General features: G+C 38.2%; 1 protein-coding gene across 1 annotated transcript; it reads left to right on the forward strand.

Moving 5' to 3' along the window:
• The first annotated feature begins 823 nt into the window (after positions 1 to 823).
• LOC136283054 (uncharacterized) lies at positions 824 to 6,186 on the forward strand. Its single transcript, XM_066171221.1, has 3 exons — positions 824 to 909; positions 2,498 to 5,548; positions 5,927 to 6,186. The coding sequence occupies exons 1-3, from the start codon at positions 824 to 826 to the stop codon at positions 6,045 to 6,047; spliced, it is 3,258 nt and encodes a 1,085-aa protein (XP_066027318.1). The 3' UTR covers positions 6,048 to 6,186.
• Positions 6,187 to 19,469: the final 13,283 nt, after the last annotated feature.

Here is a 19,469-nt window from a genome sequence, read left to right on the forward strand (position 1 = left end):
GGAGGTTTGCTTTATATATTTTATGTTTGTGATCTGTCATGATCAGATGTTTGGATGACAAATTTTACTTTAAAACTTCAACTTTTAGCTACTAAAGACTTGGGACGAATCTCTTGCATTCTGCGATGATATAATCAGTTATTTCTTCTTGTATTGGCACTATTAGGTGCTTACAGTTCGTAAATATGTTACGTTTAATCGAAAGGTAGTATTGCCATCACAAAGAAAATGTTGAATTTAAAATACACGCAGTAGCCCGTTTGTACATATGCGTAATTCTAATAACGGACGTAATCATAGATTTTGCTGTCGCTAGACATTTCTTTACAATATTTAGATCAATTCAGTTTTAAAATAACCGTTTCTTGACCTCTGCCGTCATTTAGGCCACTATAAAAAGGCAGCGAAAATTTCATGAAATTACGCATTCTTCCACAAACCGGAAAGCATGGCCCCAGCAGTCAGCGTGACTAATTATAATGTAACTAGATAGATAAATAGCGCAAATACTAAATAGCGCACCTCCTCTTTAAATAGTATAGTTTTCAAACAGAAATAATTTTTTCAACAATAAGAACTAGGTACTAGCGCTAAGATTTAGAGAAATATTACTTTTCCCATAGATATTTATAATTTGTATAGACAAACAAAAAAAATTTAGTAAAAGGAGCCACAAAGCGAAACAAAAGACTTGTTCAACTCTTCAACGTACCGCAAGTCGGGAACAGTTGATAACTACAACCTGTGTTTGTTAGCTCCAAGGCGTATTGTTAATAGCCTGTCATTTAACGTTTCTCTTTTTACCATATTTTTCCATTATAGTATGAATGAAATGGACAACGCAGGATTTACTTCTTCCCCCGCCGATAATGGCGCGTCAACGTCCACCAATGTAAATCACTCTACGAGGTAAGAGTTTACTTGCATTGCCTTCAGGCCATGTTCAAGTAGAGGTCGCCTTGTTATCGTGTGATAAGCTTCCTTGATACAGGGAAATTCCAGTAAGGCCTGAGATGTATATGGTGGATTGCCAATGACGGGCGTTGCACCAAGATGGCTATAAGTATCTCGTATCGAAAAAGCGCGAGCGGAATAAAGAAAAGAATTGAGTTGGTACCTGTTTATATGGTCTCGGGTACCCGAGACAACCCTTCCCCCGAGTGACCCTAGGCGAGGTAATTTTTTAGTACAATCTGTGAAAGATTCTACCAACCGTTTATATGATCTGATGGGGGGCGAGACAGGTAGGGCAGGCAGGTAGGGTAACCCTGGCAAGAGGTACAACTTTTTCTCACACTTTGACACTTAGGCTCGCCTACCCGGAACAATTAACGGCGTGTCGAGAGTCACGTATTTTCGAAGTTTCAGCTTTTAAAGCACAAATTTACGTTACAAAAGTAGAATGAGCTCAACAAAGCCCACACTAATCGAATGAAAGAAACTCAAACGAAGAATGATATCTAGAAATTTGAATACTGAAATGCTTTATGAATAATTAAGTAGTGTTAATTTTAACCCGACTAAGAGGGACAACTTTTTCTCATATAAACGCTCGATAAAGTTGTCTCGGTAAGGAGGGTTGTCTCAGGTACCCGAGACCATATAAAAAGGGCCTTATCCTAGCTCCCATGCTGTTCTAACTGATGCGTAAACCTACTATAAATGTGGTCCATGGTATATGAAATACCTATAACCAATCAAAATTCTGGAATAGCACTGTTGACTACTTTTTAACAGCGTGAAATAACGCGAGTGGCCTTTTTTTCAGAATACACAGAGGGGAGAGTGTACACAAAAAATTCCTCTCACAAGTAAAACACTTGATGTATACCACGCAAGGTTTTAATTTCAATTTTAATTTCAAAAATTCGCGTTAATTTTGTGAAAGAAAAAAAAACATTACTGTACATGGAACTGAATTTTAATAAACTTCGCGTAAATTTTGTTAAAATGCTTCGTTATATTCCTATGGCAAGGTAACTGATTTGTTACATGTTCAATCATATGACTAGATAACACTAATAAAACTTTTTGAATTAAGGTATAGCTATAAATGTGTTACCACAACGAGCCAGTTTTAGTGAGGGACTTTTATAAGTCCGAATAAGCTGTACACTTCCTTCAAGCTTAATCATTAATGGCAACTCCACTACGTTTTTGCCTTTTCTTTGAAAACTTGAAAGTAAACATTTTAGAATTGTGTCTAGCAAATGATTATTTACTCTTCTGTCATTATCACGTATATTGTTACGCCTCGCGCGCCTTGACTATCACCACGTCTTTAACATCGCAAATTATTCTCATTACATGACCCTTTAAAAGAATGTCTCTCACTTCACGAAGAGACACGGACGAACAACAACAACAACAAAAAAATGTTCCACAATACATATATATTTTTAGTTTCTTAACGTTTTAATGTTTTATTTTCGAGCTGCATGCGCTTAGTGCTCGTTTTTAACATTTTTCTTTTACCCTCATTTTTTCCAATTAATAGTGTCAATGAAAAGGACCGCAAAGAAGTTCCTTCGACCTCTGCAGATAATGGTATTTCACCATCCTCCAATGCCAAGCGCCCCGCGAGGATCTCTAGGATTTGTAAAAAGTGTAAGCGAAGTGTAAAAAATCTTAGTCGCCATCAGAAAGAAGTGCATGGCATGACAAAAATGCGTCGTAAGCTTGATGGTTATTTCACTGGGGAGAAAAAGGCACCCAATCGGCGAGTAAAATTCTGCCCCCTCTCACCATGCAAGATGTCCAAGACGCCAATTTTCCAGCTTGATAAACATCTTCAAAGTGGAATTCACAATCTGAAACCAAAGTCCTCAGCATATGTCAAGGCATTAGCGCAAGCCCCACGAGCGTCACTCTCAAAGGTGAATTCGTACTTAAAAAGGCAAAGAAAACAAAGAGCGCGGACGAATGAACAGGCCACATCAGATAAGAAAAACTTTAAAGGAAACCTTAACGAGGAGTATGATGCATGCGATGAAGCTGGCAATTCTAACGAGCAAAATATGAAATGCGACCCAGAAGACAACGACATGTACAGCGACCAAGATTATGAAGAATTAGGAAGAAGGGCACAGGGCAAAATAAGAAGTAGAGAAGAGAAAACTCGAGAAAAGAAACGTAGTAAAGAAGACAGTGACGAAGAGTATGACAGGCTTGCACACAAGGCGTGGAAAAAGAATGAAGTTGAAAAAACAAGAGCTAGAGCCAAGAAACAAAATGCAAGAACCAGTGACAGTACCAGTGATGACCTTGTCGACAGTGACAAAGAATACAGGAAGCTAGTGACCGAAGGTTTGAATGCAGAATGCAAAGGAGACATAATGGAGAGCAACCACAAGGAAAGTTTCGATAATGATACAGAGGACAAGTGGGAAGACGAGATTTACAGCGAAGAAGAGAATGCAAATACTCGTAACAAGAACGAAGATTTTGAATGTGTTGAGATCTCTGACAGTGAGGAGAGTCGAAAATTAGATCCTGATTACCTCTGTAGCGAAGAGTCGGATCCAGATACCTCGACACAATCAATCACATCAATCTCTTCCTCCTCTCTCTCTCAAGAATGCGAGGGACTATTGACTGAGCTAATTGAGGTAATTGGCGAGGACAAAATCAACGAAGGATCATTCCTTGATAATGACGAAGACTGGCGCGAAACGGTAAAACAGTTTAAAAGTAGAAGAATAGCTCAAGGCCATACCTTCAAGAGTGAGCTCGAGTCTGCTGAGGAACTGGCGCGAGTCAACGAAGATAGCATGTATGAGGCATTTCATGAAGCACTTGATGGAGATGAGAGCGATAACGACGAAGCATTGGACACAAACTGGGTCCCAAGCGACTGTGAAATCAGTGAAAACGATAACATCAAGACCAAAGGCCAACCTGGAGGCGTTGACCTAAGCACGGGAACACTGCTGACAGAGTTCTATGAATGGTTGACGGACGTAGACGGAGGATATCGAAGCGAAAAAATGGCGCAGCAGTACAAATCTCAGGTTTTAAGCGTCATAAAGAGGCTTCAGATGAATGAAACGGAAGTCAGACACGAAAATCCAAAACCACCCGTGTACCTGCTCTTGCTTCCTGGAAAAGAAGGAGTAACTCTGTTGAAGCAATGGTTGTCATATGCTGTTTCCATGTACCAACCTGGAACTGTGCGCTCATATCTTATGAGTTTGCGTTTATTTTATAAATTTTTGACGCAAGAACGCAAACCCGACATGTCTGAAGTAAGCGTTGACATGTTAAACGCCCGCCGGGATCTGATGTCTTCCTGGTCATCGGCCCAAAAGAAGAAAGTTCTGAGAAGAAAGCTTCAGAAGCACGAGGAAGATTTTAAGAAACTGATCACCAGTGAAAATCTCTACCAAATCTGCCATGGTGATCAGCGAATAAATGCAGTAAAACAGCTTGGCAAATCGTCAAAGGAAACCAGTCAGGGGGCCGAGGTTCAAAGGATAATCAGCGACAAAACTCACTGCGAAGTAAGGGATTGGTTGATGACTCGTCTCGTCATCGACAATAGTGGAAGAAGTGGGGTCATTGCAAACATGACCGTAGCTGAATTCAAGGACGCCGTTTATCACTCGGGTACAGACGAAGACCAGGCTCGTTACAGAATTCTTGTTAGTAACCACAAAACAGCTGACCAGTATGGTTCTGCGGTTATCTGGGTATATGACGATTTGTACAAAATGATGGACATGTACCTAAGAACTGTACGAAGCCAGTTCACGGCAGCTACCCCACAGGTTGAACAACTATTCATTTCAAGCAACGGGATGCCCCTAACATCTTCGCAGGTATCAACGTCGGTATGGCGAACTTTCCAGAGAGAGGGGATTGTGACAGAGGGAAGAATATCTGCCACAATTATACGGAAGTCTCTTGCTACTGGTATGCATGTCCACATGCCAGATGAAAAGGATCATCTCGCTGCCCTAGCCCAGCATAAGACCCTGACACAAGCCAGGTATTATCGTGTCCACGATAAGCTTGTCGAAACTGACCTTGGCCGAAGGGCAGTGAGCAAACTTGTTGCCCTCAAATCAAGCAACGTTCATCAGCCACAGAATGATCCCAAGGAGACTAAAGCAGTCCCAAAGCCGTGGAAGAGGGAGGAAACGGAACATCTGAAGGAGCTATTTAAACAAGACCTCGAGACAGGCGCTATCGAGGAGGCCAACGTGAAGGAAAAACTAACAACAACAACGCTTCTGGAGGAACGCCCCTTGAAGGCTGTGGTCTTAAAGCTCCGGAGACTAAGAGAAGAACACATGAAAGGTTGCGAGCCCCCATCTGACATAGAGTCTGCTGAAGCGAAAGTCAAGAGGTATCTTGATTCAGCCCAACCAGAAGCTGCGCCGTCATCCATATCGCACATCTCAGGCTCGGTATCTGCTGAATCTTCAAGGTTATGGAAAAAATTCACGGAAGAGCAGGCAACCCATCTTTTCAAATTAACCAAAGACCTTATTGAAGCTAACGCTATCAAGAAAGAAGTCGTCTGGCAGCGGGTGAAAGGCGACAAAAGGTAATTGTACTTGTTTGTCATGCACAAAAAAATCCTACAAACATAAATGCAAAAGAAAGAAAGATGGTAAACAAGGGAAGTAACGGGAGTTCATTAGCAGGAAACAATAAGGCATATAACATACCTAAAGACCCCTCGTGATCTCACAGATGAAAAGGTTATACATTACAATTAGTGAAATAGACTGATTAAATGATCATCAGGCTGCGTAATTAATTTACTGCTTAAATTGCTTAATCATATACTCATGAGGGCTGTAAAATTAGTTGTGTGGACATCAAGGAGGAGATTATTTAATAGTTATAAAAAAAAAATAGAAGTTTAAGTTGAGATTATACACAGGGCAGCTTAAGACAGTGTTGACAACGTTTTTTTTAGGTCACTGGAACTCGAGCTATTGTCAGGAAGAGAGGATCAGGAAGAAGAAATGAGAACAAAACAGCGATTAACAGACAAGGTCAGAAAAATGGCGCGGGAAAGTAAAGTAAAGAGGAAGTGAATCACGACTAAATACCTAATGGTTACTGAGCCAGGGGAGTTACCATTTTATCGTGCATACTTTCTTCATAGTTATGGAGTATGTGTCATAGTATCAGAGTAACACTTGTTATTTAGTTGCGTTTCGTTTTATATTCAAAGTCTACAGGGGTGTTTTCTTGTTAGTTAGGTCTGCTTTTATCGGAGTGTGTTAAAAGCCTTTTCCTTAGTTACCTAACAGCATCATTAATGAATAGGCATCAGTTCAACACTGTTGTCAATTACTAAAACGTTCCAGAATGTTATAAGAAACAAAAATGACGACGGTAAAATGTGGGTTAGAATAATCACTAGTTCCCTGATAACGTCGTTAATTAATCGCACTATATCTCCCACGCGATTATCAATAACTAAAGGTTGCTTTCTACTTATTATACCTAGACGCAACTAAATAACGGGTGTACCCTGATAGTATTATTAAGCCCAAATAATGGATCAAAAACGTTGTTTTTAACAGTAAGAGCAAAGGCGTGCATAGTTAAGTAACCGTATATGTGGGCTTCTTCGGCTTTGAGTGAGTTAAAGAGTCAGTTTTAATTGTTACCTGACAGCGTCGTTAACGATTGCGCAGGTCGTCTACAATACCGGCTTACACTTATAAGAACCAAAGGACGGTTTAAATCTGATAGTATCATTAAGGCCGTGTAACGTAACAGATCAAAAACTATGCTCTTGACTACTAAAGGAATGCCTACAACATAGGTTAATTCGGCCTGAACCGAACAATATGCCGATCGTTAACATTGAGTTTAAAGACCTTTTTAGTTCCCTGACAGCGACAGCAATAAATGCTTTTCGATAGCTACCTGACAGCGTCGTTCAGTGAATGCGCAACAGATCGTCTATACGATTAAGGATCACTGAAGTGCACCTTAAAGCCGATTACAACAAAATTAACTAACGAGTGTAACTTTTACACTATCGTTAGGCTGGAATAGCCTCTTCTTTTGTTATGACGTTTTTAATAAACGCGAGCATTACTTTGGACACAATTTATAATCACTTCGAAAAAGCAAAACTTAACTTCTAGTACGTGTAGTTAACCTGTAGTACAGGTTAGTTTTTACATCATCAATTAACATTTTTATTAAACAAATTCTTACTGTCAGGCCTTTGTGTCATTTTCAAGGTTTATGTTAAAAAAAATCGTTAACCATAGTTAGCTTTTAGTTCATTATGTACTAAAAATTTACTTTTAGTATATAGTTAATGTTTAATACGCTTTGTAGATCATTGAACATTTTGATTATATACATTCTTTATGCCTGACCTTGGTGTCCTTTTCAAAGATTGTTAAAAAAAATAGTTAATCATAGTTAACTTTTAGTACTTTTTGTACCAAAAATTTACTTATAGTATGTAGTTGATGTTTAGTGCGTTTTTACATCATTGAACATTGGGATTATACAAAACATCATTGAACATTGGGATTATACAAATTCCGGCTGTCTCTGGCCTTGGTGTTCTTTTCGAGGCTCATGTTAGAAAAAGGTTGTTGTTGACCATAGTTAACTTTAAATACGTTTTAATCTAAGAGTTAACCTTAAGTGCTTAGTTCAAGTGTAGTACGTTTTGTACATCGTTGAACTTTTTGATTATACATATCTAATATTTTCCTATGAAATTTTGATTGTCCAGTCTTGTAAACTGTTTTTGCGACCAGTCCTTACGACAAAATAAAGGTAAACTGATCATTAACCAAAGCAGTCGGTCACTGCGACTAGTTCGTTCGTTTAAACACTACATGGGACTTATCTCTGTTGTAGGTCATTAGCTTGACCGTCCCTACGTGTTTTCCGAATTGTATGTTAAAAAAGTTGTAGCTAGGCATGGCTTCCTTTTTGTACTCTTTTTTAATCTGAGGTCAGCGTTAAGGACATAGTCAACCATTAATACGTTTTTGAACAGCTATCACACATTTTTATTGTACCCTTCCTGACCGCCTGGCCGTGGGGTCCTTTTTGAAGCTTATGTTATAAAATTATTAACGAATAAAAAACGTTTTACTTGGATAATTCTTTATTTCATGATGTTTTACTTCTATCTTGCATCTGCCTGATAGAAGACGTTATGAGCTAGTTTCGAATTACGCTTCACTGATCCTAAACAAAAGATCCAAGTCGAGGTTCAGGGGAATTATTTGAATTTTCTTTTTTTTTTTTTCCCTCAACCTCGACTTCGCTCCTTTGTTCGGTATCAGTAGAGAGTATTTACAAGGTAGCCTATTTATCATTATCATTACCCTATCCTTATTCGCACTGGAACGATTTCTCTGTCTGAGAACACAGGACTTTACCAGTTACATCAAACATACCACTTCCTACTTTATTGTTTTCGGGTATCTATCCATCCATTCACTTTGTGATATACTGATTTAGCGAAAACAGATCGCATTTAAGTATGTACTAAATAGTTACAAACGTTTAATTTAATTGGCAGAATTGAAAAATTAAAAAATATCTGGACATTTGATCATTTCCCTATTAACTGGAGCCGTTATCGGGAAAGGAAACTATGGTTCTCTACGCGTCCCTTGGACATCAATCATCTCCCCACTTCTTGTATTGCTGATGCTATTGGTAACTGGCATGCTGTAATTCGTGCGTCGCTCTAGGAGATATTGTCAAATGATATTTAAAGAAAAAATGTTGGTATGTTGGCCTTTGTTGGTGTATTGATCTCTCAACTTACTTTGCAAACTTCCTCCAGGTGAAATTTCATAACAATGAATCAGACGAATGTTTTTACACTGAATGATGTACTTTTCTATACTTTTTCTGTTCTTTTCTTCTAAATGGGTCAAATATTAAGTGCTGGCCTGAACGCAACTGACAAATTCGATATAATATATAAGTAAAATTAGTAAGTACAAACTAGAACTATACTGAAGTGAATATATGAAATTCATATGTTTGTACTGCGGAGTACACTTACTTCAAATCTCGTTCAAGCCTGAATTATTTTCAGGCAAATTATCATGTTGCTAATGAGAAGGAATGAGGAAAGGAGGCAGTCTCTCGTCAAGCAATCGAGCAAGAACCTTACACAGTGTGTCAAACTGGGGGTGAATATGGCATAGCCGCTTAAGCGACGAACGAAAGCAAATCGTTTTGAAAAAGCTCCTCGAAACAAGCTAGTGTCAGTAGTGGTCTTGATCGGCGACGTGTAAACGAAAGGCGTAACGTCATCGAAAGAGCTCTATGCGGTTGCAAAATTTATGAACCCTGTCTGTATAAACGCTGCACGAGGTATGCTTTCTCTACCTTAGCCACTTCCGTGTGGTCCAATAGCTTTGTCACCTTTTCATTCACTGGGTGGTTAAGAGGGACTCCTTTGTATTCTGACCAGTAATATTAAGTTTGTATGATCTCTTACTCAGGGGGTAGATCATGTGATTTATAAGTTCAGTTACAAGACACACGGATATTTAAGAATTTAAAAGCATAAAACCACTAAAGAGCATTAAAGCTCATTAAAGGGCATTACTCATCAAAACATCTAAGCTAAAAAAGTAACAAAAGACGAAGGAAGACTCAATGAAACAACGCAAGCCTTAAACTTATCTAACAAAAGAGGAAGACTAAAGATTTAACACGAGACTAAAAATAACTATGAAAAGAAAATGTTTTATTTTTTCTTCGTTTAGGGCGTGTTACTTGTCCGCTCTCTTGTCTAGGACCCCTTTGGATATCACCCTCGTTGCTGAATGGGCCATCCTGGCAAAATAAAGATTACCTTACCCTTTCTCTTATCTATTCTCTTAAGATGATGTCACACGGGACGATTTTTAACGACAATTTTTAACGGCGATTTTAAATCCATGTTTCACAAGACAACTTTTAACGCAACATTGTTGCGACAACAGTATGTTACACGGGACGATTTTTTAAGGCAACATTGCGCGCGCGATCAATAACAACGTCAGTATTTCCGCAGAAACTACATTTGAAATACTTTCACTGAATGTTGCTTTATCTTCTCCAATTCTCATGACCTCTCTCAGCTTACATGCCCTCAGACTTTTTCACACTCCTACTAGCTCGTCTAATGTGAAGTTGAATTCAAAGTGCTCCTTCGGTCTTTTAAAGCGGTTTCTTTTTATTCTTTCGCTGCTTTCTTCGGCAATTTTAGGGACACGTCTCACAAAATTAGTCTCACCTTGTAGAAAGCGATGAGTTTACACCTATCGTTGTTATCAAGATGTACTTCTGGTATAAATGTCTCTACCGGAGCGGCCTCACTGTCAACAATCTCCGCCATTTTGTTTATTGACATGAAAAAAGAAAAAATGCTGACGTTGACTGATCACGCGTTGTGCATTCTGGTACGATGTTGCGTTAAAAGTCGATGGCGAGGGTGTTACATCATCAATGCATCGCATTTTCTAAAGAAAAATCAACTTTGTCACCAAAAACTGAAAGTGGGTATTTGCTACTAAATGCGTATTTGCTACGAAATACATTTTTCTAAATAAATCGTCAAAAAGTGCTAAATTGAATTATTCGAAAATGGAAGCAGTTCTTCTTTCAAAGCGCAAGCCATATGTGGAAAAATTATTTTGTTATAAAGAAAAGAAGGACATTTATGAGGAAAAAAGATTCCAGTACCTTCAAAAAAATCTTCAACTTTAAGGTCGAGTTTACTTCATAGCCTCAGACAGGATTTGGTTCAAAAATTGACGTGGGAAAGAACAAAAAATATTTCAGCTCGACGGGGGCTTTGGTGGAAAATATCTTTTCGTAAATGACCTTTAGAATAATCAAAAATATAAAATTTCTAATTATTTTAGGGTCCGTGTACCTATGACTGAGTATTTGCTACGTCTGTCTGATGAAATTCTCGATATTTTCTTCACAATGCTCGTAATTCTCTTCATTGCAATGTGGCCACGAAAAAGAATGTTTAAATGAAAGGTCTATATCCCAAAAACATATCTTAAGTCCTTTTTAATGAATAAAAAAAGGAAAAGGAGATAAAGTAGCAAATAGGCAGACAACAATCTAAAGAGAGAGAGAGAGAGAGAGAGAGAGAGAGAGAGAGAGAGAGAGATGCATTAAACAGTTTACTTTCGTATCTTTCATAATACATTCAGGCACGGATAGGAGTCTCATACAAGTGGAAATGGGGTCTATATTCCCACCAGGTAATGAGGGATACTCTAAAAATCGAGATAATACGTTGGCAAACAAATATTTTTGATTCCTAGACATTAATTATTAAAAATTGGTCGGCAAAGTCGTGCATAAAGAATCTCTCAGCTCTATCAAGTCACTTGTGCGGTATACTGGTTCAGTATACAAGTCGGTTATACAATCCAAAGAAACACGAAAGAAACTTCCATCATGTTTTTTTTTCTTTTATTTTAAGGTTTTAAAATTCATTTTCAACTTCAGAGGCAACCACGACTAAATTTTTTGCCGCGCACCAAAATGTCCCGTTTTACGTTAAAAGCTTCGATTGAATGAATGAATGAACTGATCACATCAAATGCAAATTTGCATAAAAGTCATCAAATGTTGCGTGGACACGCGCGTAAGTTTGATTTTTCCTCGTTCGCTCTCTTTCAAAATTGGTATAGTTTTCTCTTGTGCAGTGATCTGTGAATTCTGCTCCTTGGTTTGACAAACAAGACTTGTAGCTTACAGGTTTTCGTGTCACATCAAAGGCAAATTTACCTAAAAGTCATCAAATGTTGCGTGGACACGCGTGTAAGTTTGATTTTTCCTCGTTGGCTCTTTCTCAAAATTGGTATAGTTTTCTCTTGTGCAATGTTCTGGGAATTCTGCTCCTTGGTTTGACAAACAAGACTTGTAGCTTACAGGTTTTTCGTGTCACCCTCACTGAAATAAAGGCCTCGGATGAATGACGCAAAATTGAATATTCATGTTTTCTTGCAGTTATTTATAGGTTTTGAAATTCATTTCAAACTTCTGAGGCAACCACGACTAGATTTTTTACCGCGCACCAAAATGTCTCGGGGAAGCACTGTCAGATTGCTTTTTATTGCCGAGTAACAAATAAAAGTTCCCAAACAAATCATTCATGTCTCAGAGCTGAGCGTGTGTATTCCGTTCATGAGAGACAAACTCGAATTATTTTTGCTCACTCACCGAAAATTTGTTTTCAACTAGCCCATTCTTTCGTCGTGCTCTTGTGGGACTTTGCGTGTTCTCATCGCTTGATTCCCACATCTTGGCTGTAACACGAACACCAGGAGTACTATAATGGCACCAGTGAGAGCGGACACAGCACACAACCATATATCCTTGGATGGAAACATCTCTGCTTTACCCTCTGTATCAGATGACCCTTCTTAATATGATGCAAATGAGTTAGAAGAAGAAGAAGACAGCTGTTGCTATGGGGATGGTATGGGGATTCCCCAATAGCTTTCTTGATTTCTTGTCACGTCTAAAAAATTAAAAAAACGTATATCATTATTTAACATTTACATCTTTAACTTCTCTGTCCTTAAATTGCTATCTGGACACTTCCTAGCTTTGCATCGACAATGTAAACACAGAGGAAATATTCACTGACATTCTCTCTCGTTCCGCGTGCATGTATTTTGATTAGGCGGAAGTGCGCGAACTTTGAAATAATCCTTTGTTTGTCTAAATAGCAAATAAATATTGATGTTACGTTGGGTTAGGGTAAGCCGATCCCTTCGTTCCAAGCTAGTGGAGTTTCATGTATCTAGCGTACTCCTTAACCTGGTTAAAAAAAAATTAATGTTAGGCTGTTGTTTTGAGTTATCAAAGCCACACTTGTTAGTTGATCTGATCGTAAAAACATATTCGTCTCTTTGATTTGAGTGAGAAGTACACGATTATTTTTGCTGTTTGAACATTTCCCATGTTCGAGTTCCGAGGATTCGATGAAGTCTTTAAAAAGAAGAACCAATATACCTGACAAAGTTTTCAAACGCATAGAAAAATGTTCTCGTTGTTATAACGCCTACCTTCTCAGTCAAACCTCTCGTCGTGTTCCTCTGGCTGCCGGTTTTCATTTGAATCAAATCGTCTCCTGATTTCTCTTAGCAATGATTCTCTATTTTCCCAGATCTTTACAATCGCTACCGAGGAAACTCCACCAACAGCGAAGAACAATACACCACGCAAAAATTGATCATAAAAAAGAGCCATTTCTTCTGAATACGTCTTGTTATAGGCAAATCACACTACAAGCTTTACAAGGAAGACACGCGCCAACCAAACTATTTGCTTAGTGACTGACCTGCGAGCCTTAATTCATAATATTTAATGATATGATAAGTAACTTGAGAGGGTATAATACCGGTCATAAGGTAAGGCTCACATGATGGTGTTAGGGCAGAAGGTACTTCGATAAGCTGTTTTAGTCGACTGAATATGCAGTGACTCGGCAACCAGCCAACAGGTTCAACCTACGCAGTCGACCTAACCTAATCCATTCACAGATTTTTTAATGTAACAGTTCTACGGATTCCTGTTAGGTCACAACACCTGAGAATCATTCTACAGGAATATTTCCATTCTTTCTCATCTTCGCTGGTAGGCAGAGCTCAACCATGCATAAACGCTCGGGTGGAGCGACACAAATTAGTTTGACGAAATAATAGCGTTATGCTCCATCAAACTGGGTTGAAATCTAAAAAGGCGTTTGAACATTCTGTATTAAAAAATAAATACAACTAGAAATTAACTATGAATTAGCAAGAAAGAATTAAACGCACCGATAAGATGCTCGCGTTTTTCTGAAGCTTTTAAGATATCAGCTAGTCTATCGGCTCAATTAAGTCCCAAGTTAAAATCAAGAGCGATATCCAAACAATCATCCACACCGAAGTAAATTGCAATTGACCGACTTCAGTCTCGTCTATGAGTGCCATGTTAGGGATTTCCCTATTTTTCACTACAGCTCATTTACACGATAACTCGAGTGCTCGTTTGAATGTCACGCCAGTTACATTAGTTTACTTTTTATTCTAGACTTCTCTCTTTAACAAACAGTACAAGTACTCGTTTGCTGTTGTATTTTTTAGGATTTCGATCAAAACCCTTGAGATCAAAATGTCAGGTGAATAACTCGACTACACAATTACTGTTTTTCAAGTCTTCATCGGTATGATTATCTTTGTTGCTCATCGAGTCAATTTGTTACTGAATAGTTACCACGCAAGGGCACGAAATTCGATTCAATGTTGACTGCGACTGATAAACATACTGCTGCTTTCAATGCTCTTGGACAAACATTTCCCAAACAAATGCCGAGAGTAAGTCGTATTAAAGATTTTTATATTACAAGCCCATTGCGCGTGGCTATTCTATTCATCTTTACATGAAGCGTTCGTGGAGATGTTACGTAAAACTAAATTATTTTCATACTGCGTAGGCTTTCAGATGCTTGAATTCATCTGCTGGTAAATCATAGGGCATGTGTTTTTTAGGTTGAGAACACACGGTTGAAGTAAAGTTTCTAGCTTTTCTACTAAATGAAATGAAAACCGCCCACGTGTAACATTTCACTTTCAGAGGAAGTTATGGAATCAAATAGAATAAATTGACATCTTTTAAACCAATCAACGGCTGAGTTCACTTTTCGGGGATTCCCCCAAACGTTGAAGAAAAAAAAAACAATGCCATTCCCCCATTACAGAAGAACCAAGAGCGAATTCTCTTTCGGCGTTGAATTTTTTCTTTTTTTGTTAACCTTTCATTCACACATCAATATATCTGACTAAAATCCTTACAAAAAAAGACTTTTTAAAGAAAACTATTTACACCTGCGAAAACAACAGTGCGGTCAGACCTGTCGTAAGCGTCGTGACCAAGTACAAAAACAGAACGCAATATAATTGCAAGTATTTAAAAATCCTACGATACAATGATCTATTAAAATTTGCCATCTCATGCACGTTTCAACAAAGCGTAAATAGAACAAAGTTTTAGTTATTACCTGAAGATTCGCAAATGAAAAAAAGCACTACCAAAAGGCTGACTAGTGCAGCTCAAAAATGCGGAACTTATCCGCGTCAACAATGTCTTGTATGTAAACAGCTTTCCTGCCAATGGACATGCACTGAACAGAGTCAGCTAACAGCCAGTGATTCTAGTCTATGATTTCTATGTTACAATAAAAATTGATACAAATCAAGATATACATGTACTACAAGTTCTGTTCTAACTTGAATCAATCTGTTGTGTGATGAAGTCTGTAAATCAAATAACAGATCTTTACTCTTCTTTTTCCGTCCCACCGTAAGTCGCATTTGTCTAAAAACACAAAAGGAAACTATAAAACAATAACAGGATTAGATTTATTCAAGATTTGGAAACTTTTAAGATTTCTAAATATTCTGTCTTCAAGTTTTTCCCATGACACGCGAGCTTCTGAAACGAAAACGAACTTTCAGCATTCAGCCGTGGTGCCCTTTTGACCACAGCGTAATGATCACTCTGAATATTCATTCACAAAGTAGCGCGAGAAAAACGTGCGCGATCCTGCCTCAGCTTGTTGTTTTACTTCGCACGGGGGGCGCGTGAAAAGAAATTTACCTCGACGAATTTTTCCAAAGTAAAAAAATTATAGTCTGGCTTAGAGCAGTGACAATAAATGGAACATCCATATACCGAGCTTGCTCCAGTATATTCATCATTCTGTCAGACTTTGAAAAAATATTCTCATAGCTTACAGAATTCTTACCTTCTCAGTCAAACCTCTCGTCGTGTTCTTCTGGCTGCCGGGTTTTGTTTGAATCAAATCGTCTCCTGATTTCTCTCAGCAATGATTCTCTATTTTCCCAGATCTTTAAAATCGCTACCGAGGAAACTCCACCAACAGCGAAGAACAATACATCGCGCAAAAATTGATCGGAGAAAAAAGCCATTTCTTCTGAATTCGTCTTGCTGCGTGCAACCCCACAAATAAAAACTTATGAACCCGTGACGTCACTCCCCTTTGCAACGGTCAACATCCCAGATGACGAGCTTGATCCCGAGTGTTTACCTCACGCTTAGTATCAACCAAACTATTTTACTAATAGCTTGCGGGGCTTAGCTTAAAATATTTATTGACAAGTTACGCTTTAACTTGAGTAGGTATAAAATTACGGAAAATGATGACGTTATGGCCTGTCTTCATTTCATAACCCTTTCCCTGCTTAGGGAAGCTGATTGATATGTTTTATCCAAACAACGCTGAGGCGGCCGTTGAGGTAGCTTACGTGTAACCGTACCCTCTGTCAACACTTTCAATCTTGCTCCGTTCTCGTAAATTCCTCCGATTGCATTTTAAAGGCCAAACTGATCATTGAAAGGCGGGACACGCACATGAAAATTGCGAAATTGAGAACAACACAAAAAAACGACTTTTTAGACAAGCTCTAAAAGATGTCGCTGTTTTTTTTTAAATTGAAGTGGTCAGTTACCATACTACTGTTTGCAAATAATAAATTGGATTTTAAATGAAACGTCGCCCTCAAATAAACGTCGCACTCGAATCACGAAAACTTTAATTAACGCCGCGACGTTTAATCGAATAAATACGGTAGTCTCATTCGCAGCCGTTTTTTGGTCACGTCACACGATGGGGTTGCGACTGAAAGTGCTTCGCCAAGCGTTATGCAGTGACTTGGCACCTATCCCTATGCAAAATGCCAATCAAATGTCATCTGATAAGAGCAGATACTTTAAATAGATTAACGACCGTCAGCAGGTGTGAATTAACTCATAGCTGTTCTCAAATACTAATCCGATTCACAGAAGCAATAAACACTCATCACGTTCCCTTTCTTCAAATAATCAAAGCATGAAGGTATTTTTAATTGAAAAATTTGTCAACTTTGCCAATTGAACAGCAAACCAATTACAGTCATACGCGATGCAAGGCCTGTTGAAGTCCTAAATGTAATAACTGTCCTAAATGTAATAAAGTCCTAAATGTAATAACATTTGGTCCTAAATGTAATAACATTTGGTCCTAAATGTAATAAGACAAATATGCGAAATCATTGCAACAATGTGCTTCATCGAACCGCGGATAGCGCTTGAACAGTCATGTTACCGCATACAGAGCACGTTATAAGATTTTCTTTACACAGTAAGTATTACAGTCTTAAACCCCTACAATAACTGAATACGGCACTTAATTACACTTCCAAAGGCAAAAATCTTCGTCTGACACTGAATTTTATCTGGTACTTTATCAAACGTAAAATGTTGATTTGTCCAAAGCAAGGGCGAAGACTGTGATTCCATCGAGTAAACCTCGAGCGGCCTCTATAAAGCTGTTTAACTTCACCTTGTTAAATATGCACGAAGTAATAAGGGGATTCCCCTTTTCTCACATTCATGATTTGCATAACATTTGGATGTCACGCTACTTTGGTTTAATATTCGCTATCGCTCTTTTTTTCTCTGACAAAGTTAACATTGGGCCTCTTTTTCCTTGGAATTTTGAAGAGTGCGGCCAGAGCCCTCCAAACGACAATTTCAAGTAAATAAATCGCCTGCTCAAAAGTAGTTTACACTGAAATGTTAAACAAGTGATATTGTGCTGTCACGAAATACTCCCCCATCTTTTTACTGAATGCAAACCACGCGAGTGCAAATATATAATTTTACAGTTTAAAACTGTTATGAACAACTCAAGTTGTAAACTTCAAACTTTGATGATTGGGGGCAAAACTGTGACTTCAACACAAACAAATCAGAATTTGAAAAGTAATTTTAAATTCATACGTCGGAAAGACCGAGAGCCTATGAATAATGTCCGGTAAACAATTATATTTGTTGGTGATAGTCAGTCATTGATCATTACTTTTAGTGAAATGTTTATTATTTTACTATAACAAATTAACAGAGCTGAGGAAAATCTATAACCTATATCAAGGTTTATTTGCGTCCTGTTACACGGTTTCCGGTTGCATCTGGTTTTACGGCACTTAGTTGTGAAAATTCTGTAACTACAAAACCAAAAGTTTCCGGTTGAAGAAGTAGGAATATTGGGAAAACGTAAACTATTCGTTCTAATAGTAAAGCACGAAAACATGACTGTTTAAACAAATTATTGTGCTTCAAACTGGCTCGATTTAGCATGTCGTTGTAAGAACTTAAAGTTTGAATGCAGTTTCCATAAATCAAATGTAGCGAATGGTGTTTCCATGAAAAGAAACTGCGTCTCAGTCGCAGATATTTACATGTGTGGCAAAATGAATGTGAGGTCGCATTGAAAGATTATCTCGATATCGACTTCTCAAAACAGTGATGTGTTTCCAATAATTAATTGACCCTGGCTATAATTCACCAGTTAGATGTTGGAAATATATACTTCCTAGAACGACGTTAAATTCTGTCAAACAGAGGAGAAGTTTCATTACATAACTATTAAACTTTACTCTTTTTTGGCGGGAAAAGAGATCATTTCTGTCGGGAAGGAATTACGGAGACCATGATCTTCTAAATTCTCTTTTTTAATTAATTGGCCGTTACGGCCATTTCGGCTATCGCACCCAAGCGTGGGTTAAACGCCTGAAAAATAATAAGAAAGCGTGTCCCTTTGCAGGCAAGTCAATTAACAACTCCAGATTCAGTGAGGAGTTATCCAATGTATATTGCTGCGTCTTCCTAACTTTTATCAAATTTTACAGTCGCTTTTGATAAGATGTTCTAGATAATCCTTAGAAAATCGTCACACTCACGCGATGATTGAAATACAATACTTAATAATTACACTTGCACACACGATGCCTGATACTAAATATATCTGCCAGCATAGCTGTCGACAAATGTTGATCAGTCATTACCATGAGTGCGGAATTACTTTACAAAACATCCTCCACGACGATATACAACGTCACGCACCTAATTTGCGAAAAATATGCGTGCTGTGTTTGAGAGAGATTCCACTCTCAAAAACAGCAACTAATTTGCACGATGACATCATTGTTTTACTGGATGTCACGCCATTTTTAGAGCAATCATGTTCCTTCCAGAATTTTCTCGTCCACGAAATGAGGCCGCTGCGTTTTTCGGGGTTTTCCCAAAACCCAACCAATATAGATTGGACTGACAGACAATAAACCATCAGGACGAAACACTGTTCTTAAAAAAAGCATTAAAGTGGCGGTGCGATTGTTCTTGGGTTATTCTTCGACATTAAAAACAAATCGCGCAAGCGATGAAGTTTAAAATAAAAGTTCCGGTTGTAGAAATAAACGCAATGGGAAACTGTAAACTATTCGATCTAATGGTAAAGTTCTGGATGTCACGCCATTTTTTTTTAATGCAATCATGTTCCTTCTAGTGTTTTCTCATCCCCGAAATTGTGCTGTTGTGCGTATTAGTCCATTCTAGAATGGACTGACGGACAATAAACCCTCAGGACAAAAGTGTTAAAATAGACA

This window comes from Pocillopora verrucosa, chromosome 8 (assembly GCF_036669915.1).
Source record: "Pocillopora verrucosa isolate sample1 chromosome 8, ASM3666991v2, whole genome shotgun sequence".
In the NCBI taxonomy this organism is placed as follows: domain Eukaryota; kingdom Metazoa; phylum Cnidaria; class Anthozoa; order Scleractinia; family Pocilloporidae; genus Pocillopora; species Pocillopora verrucosa.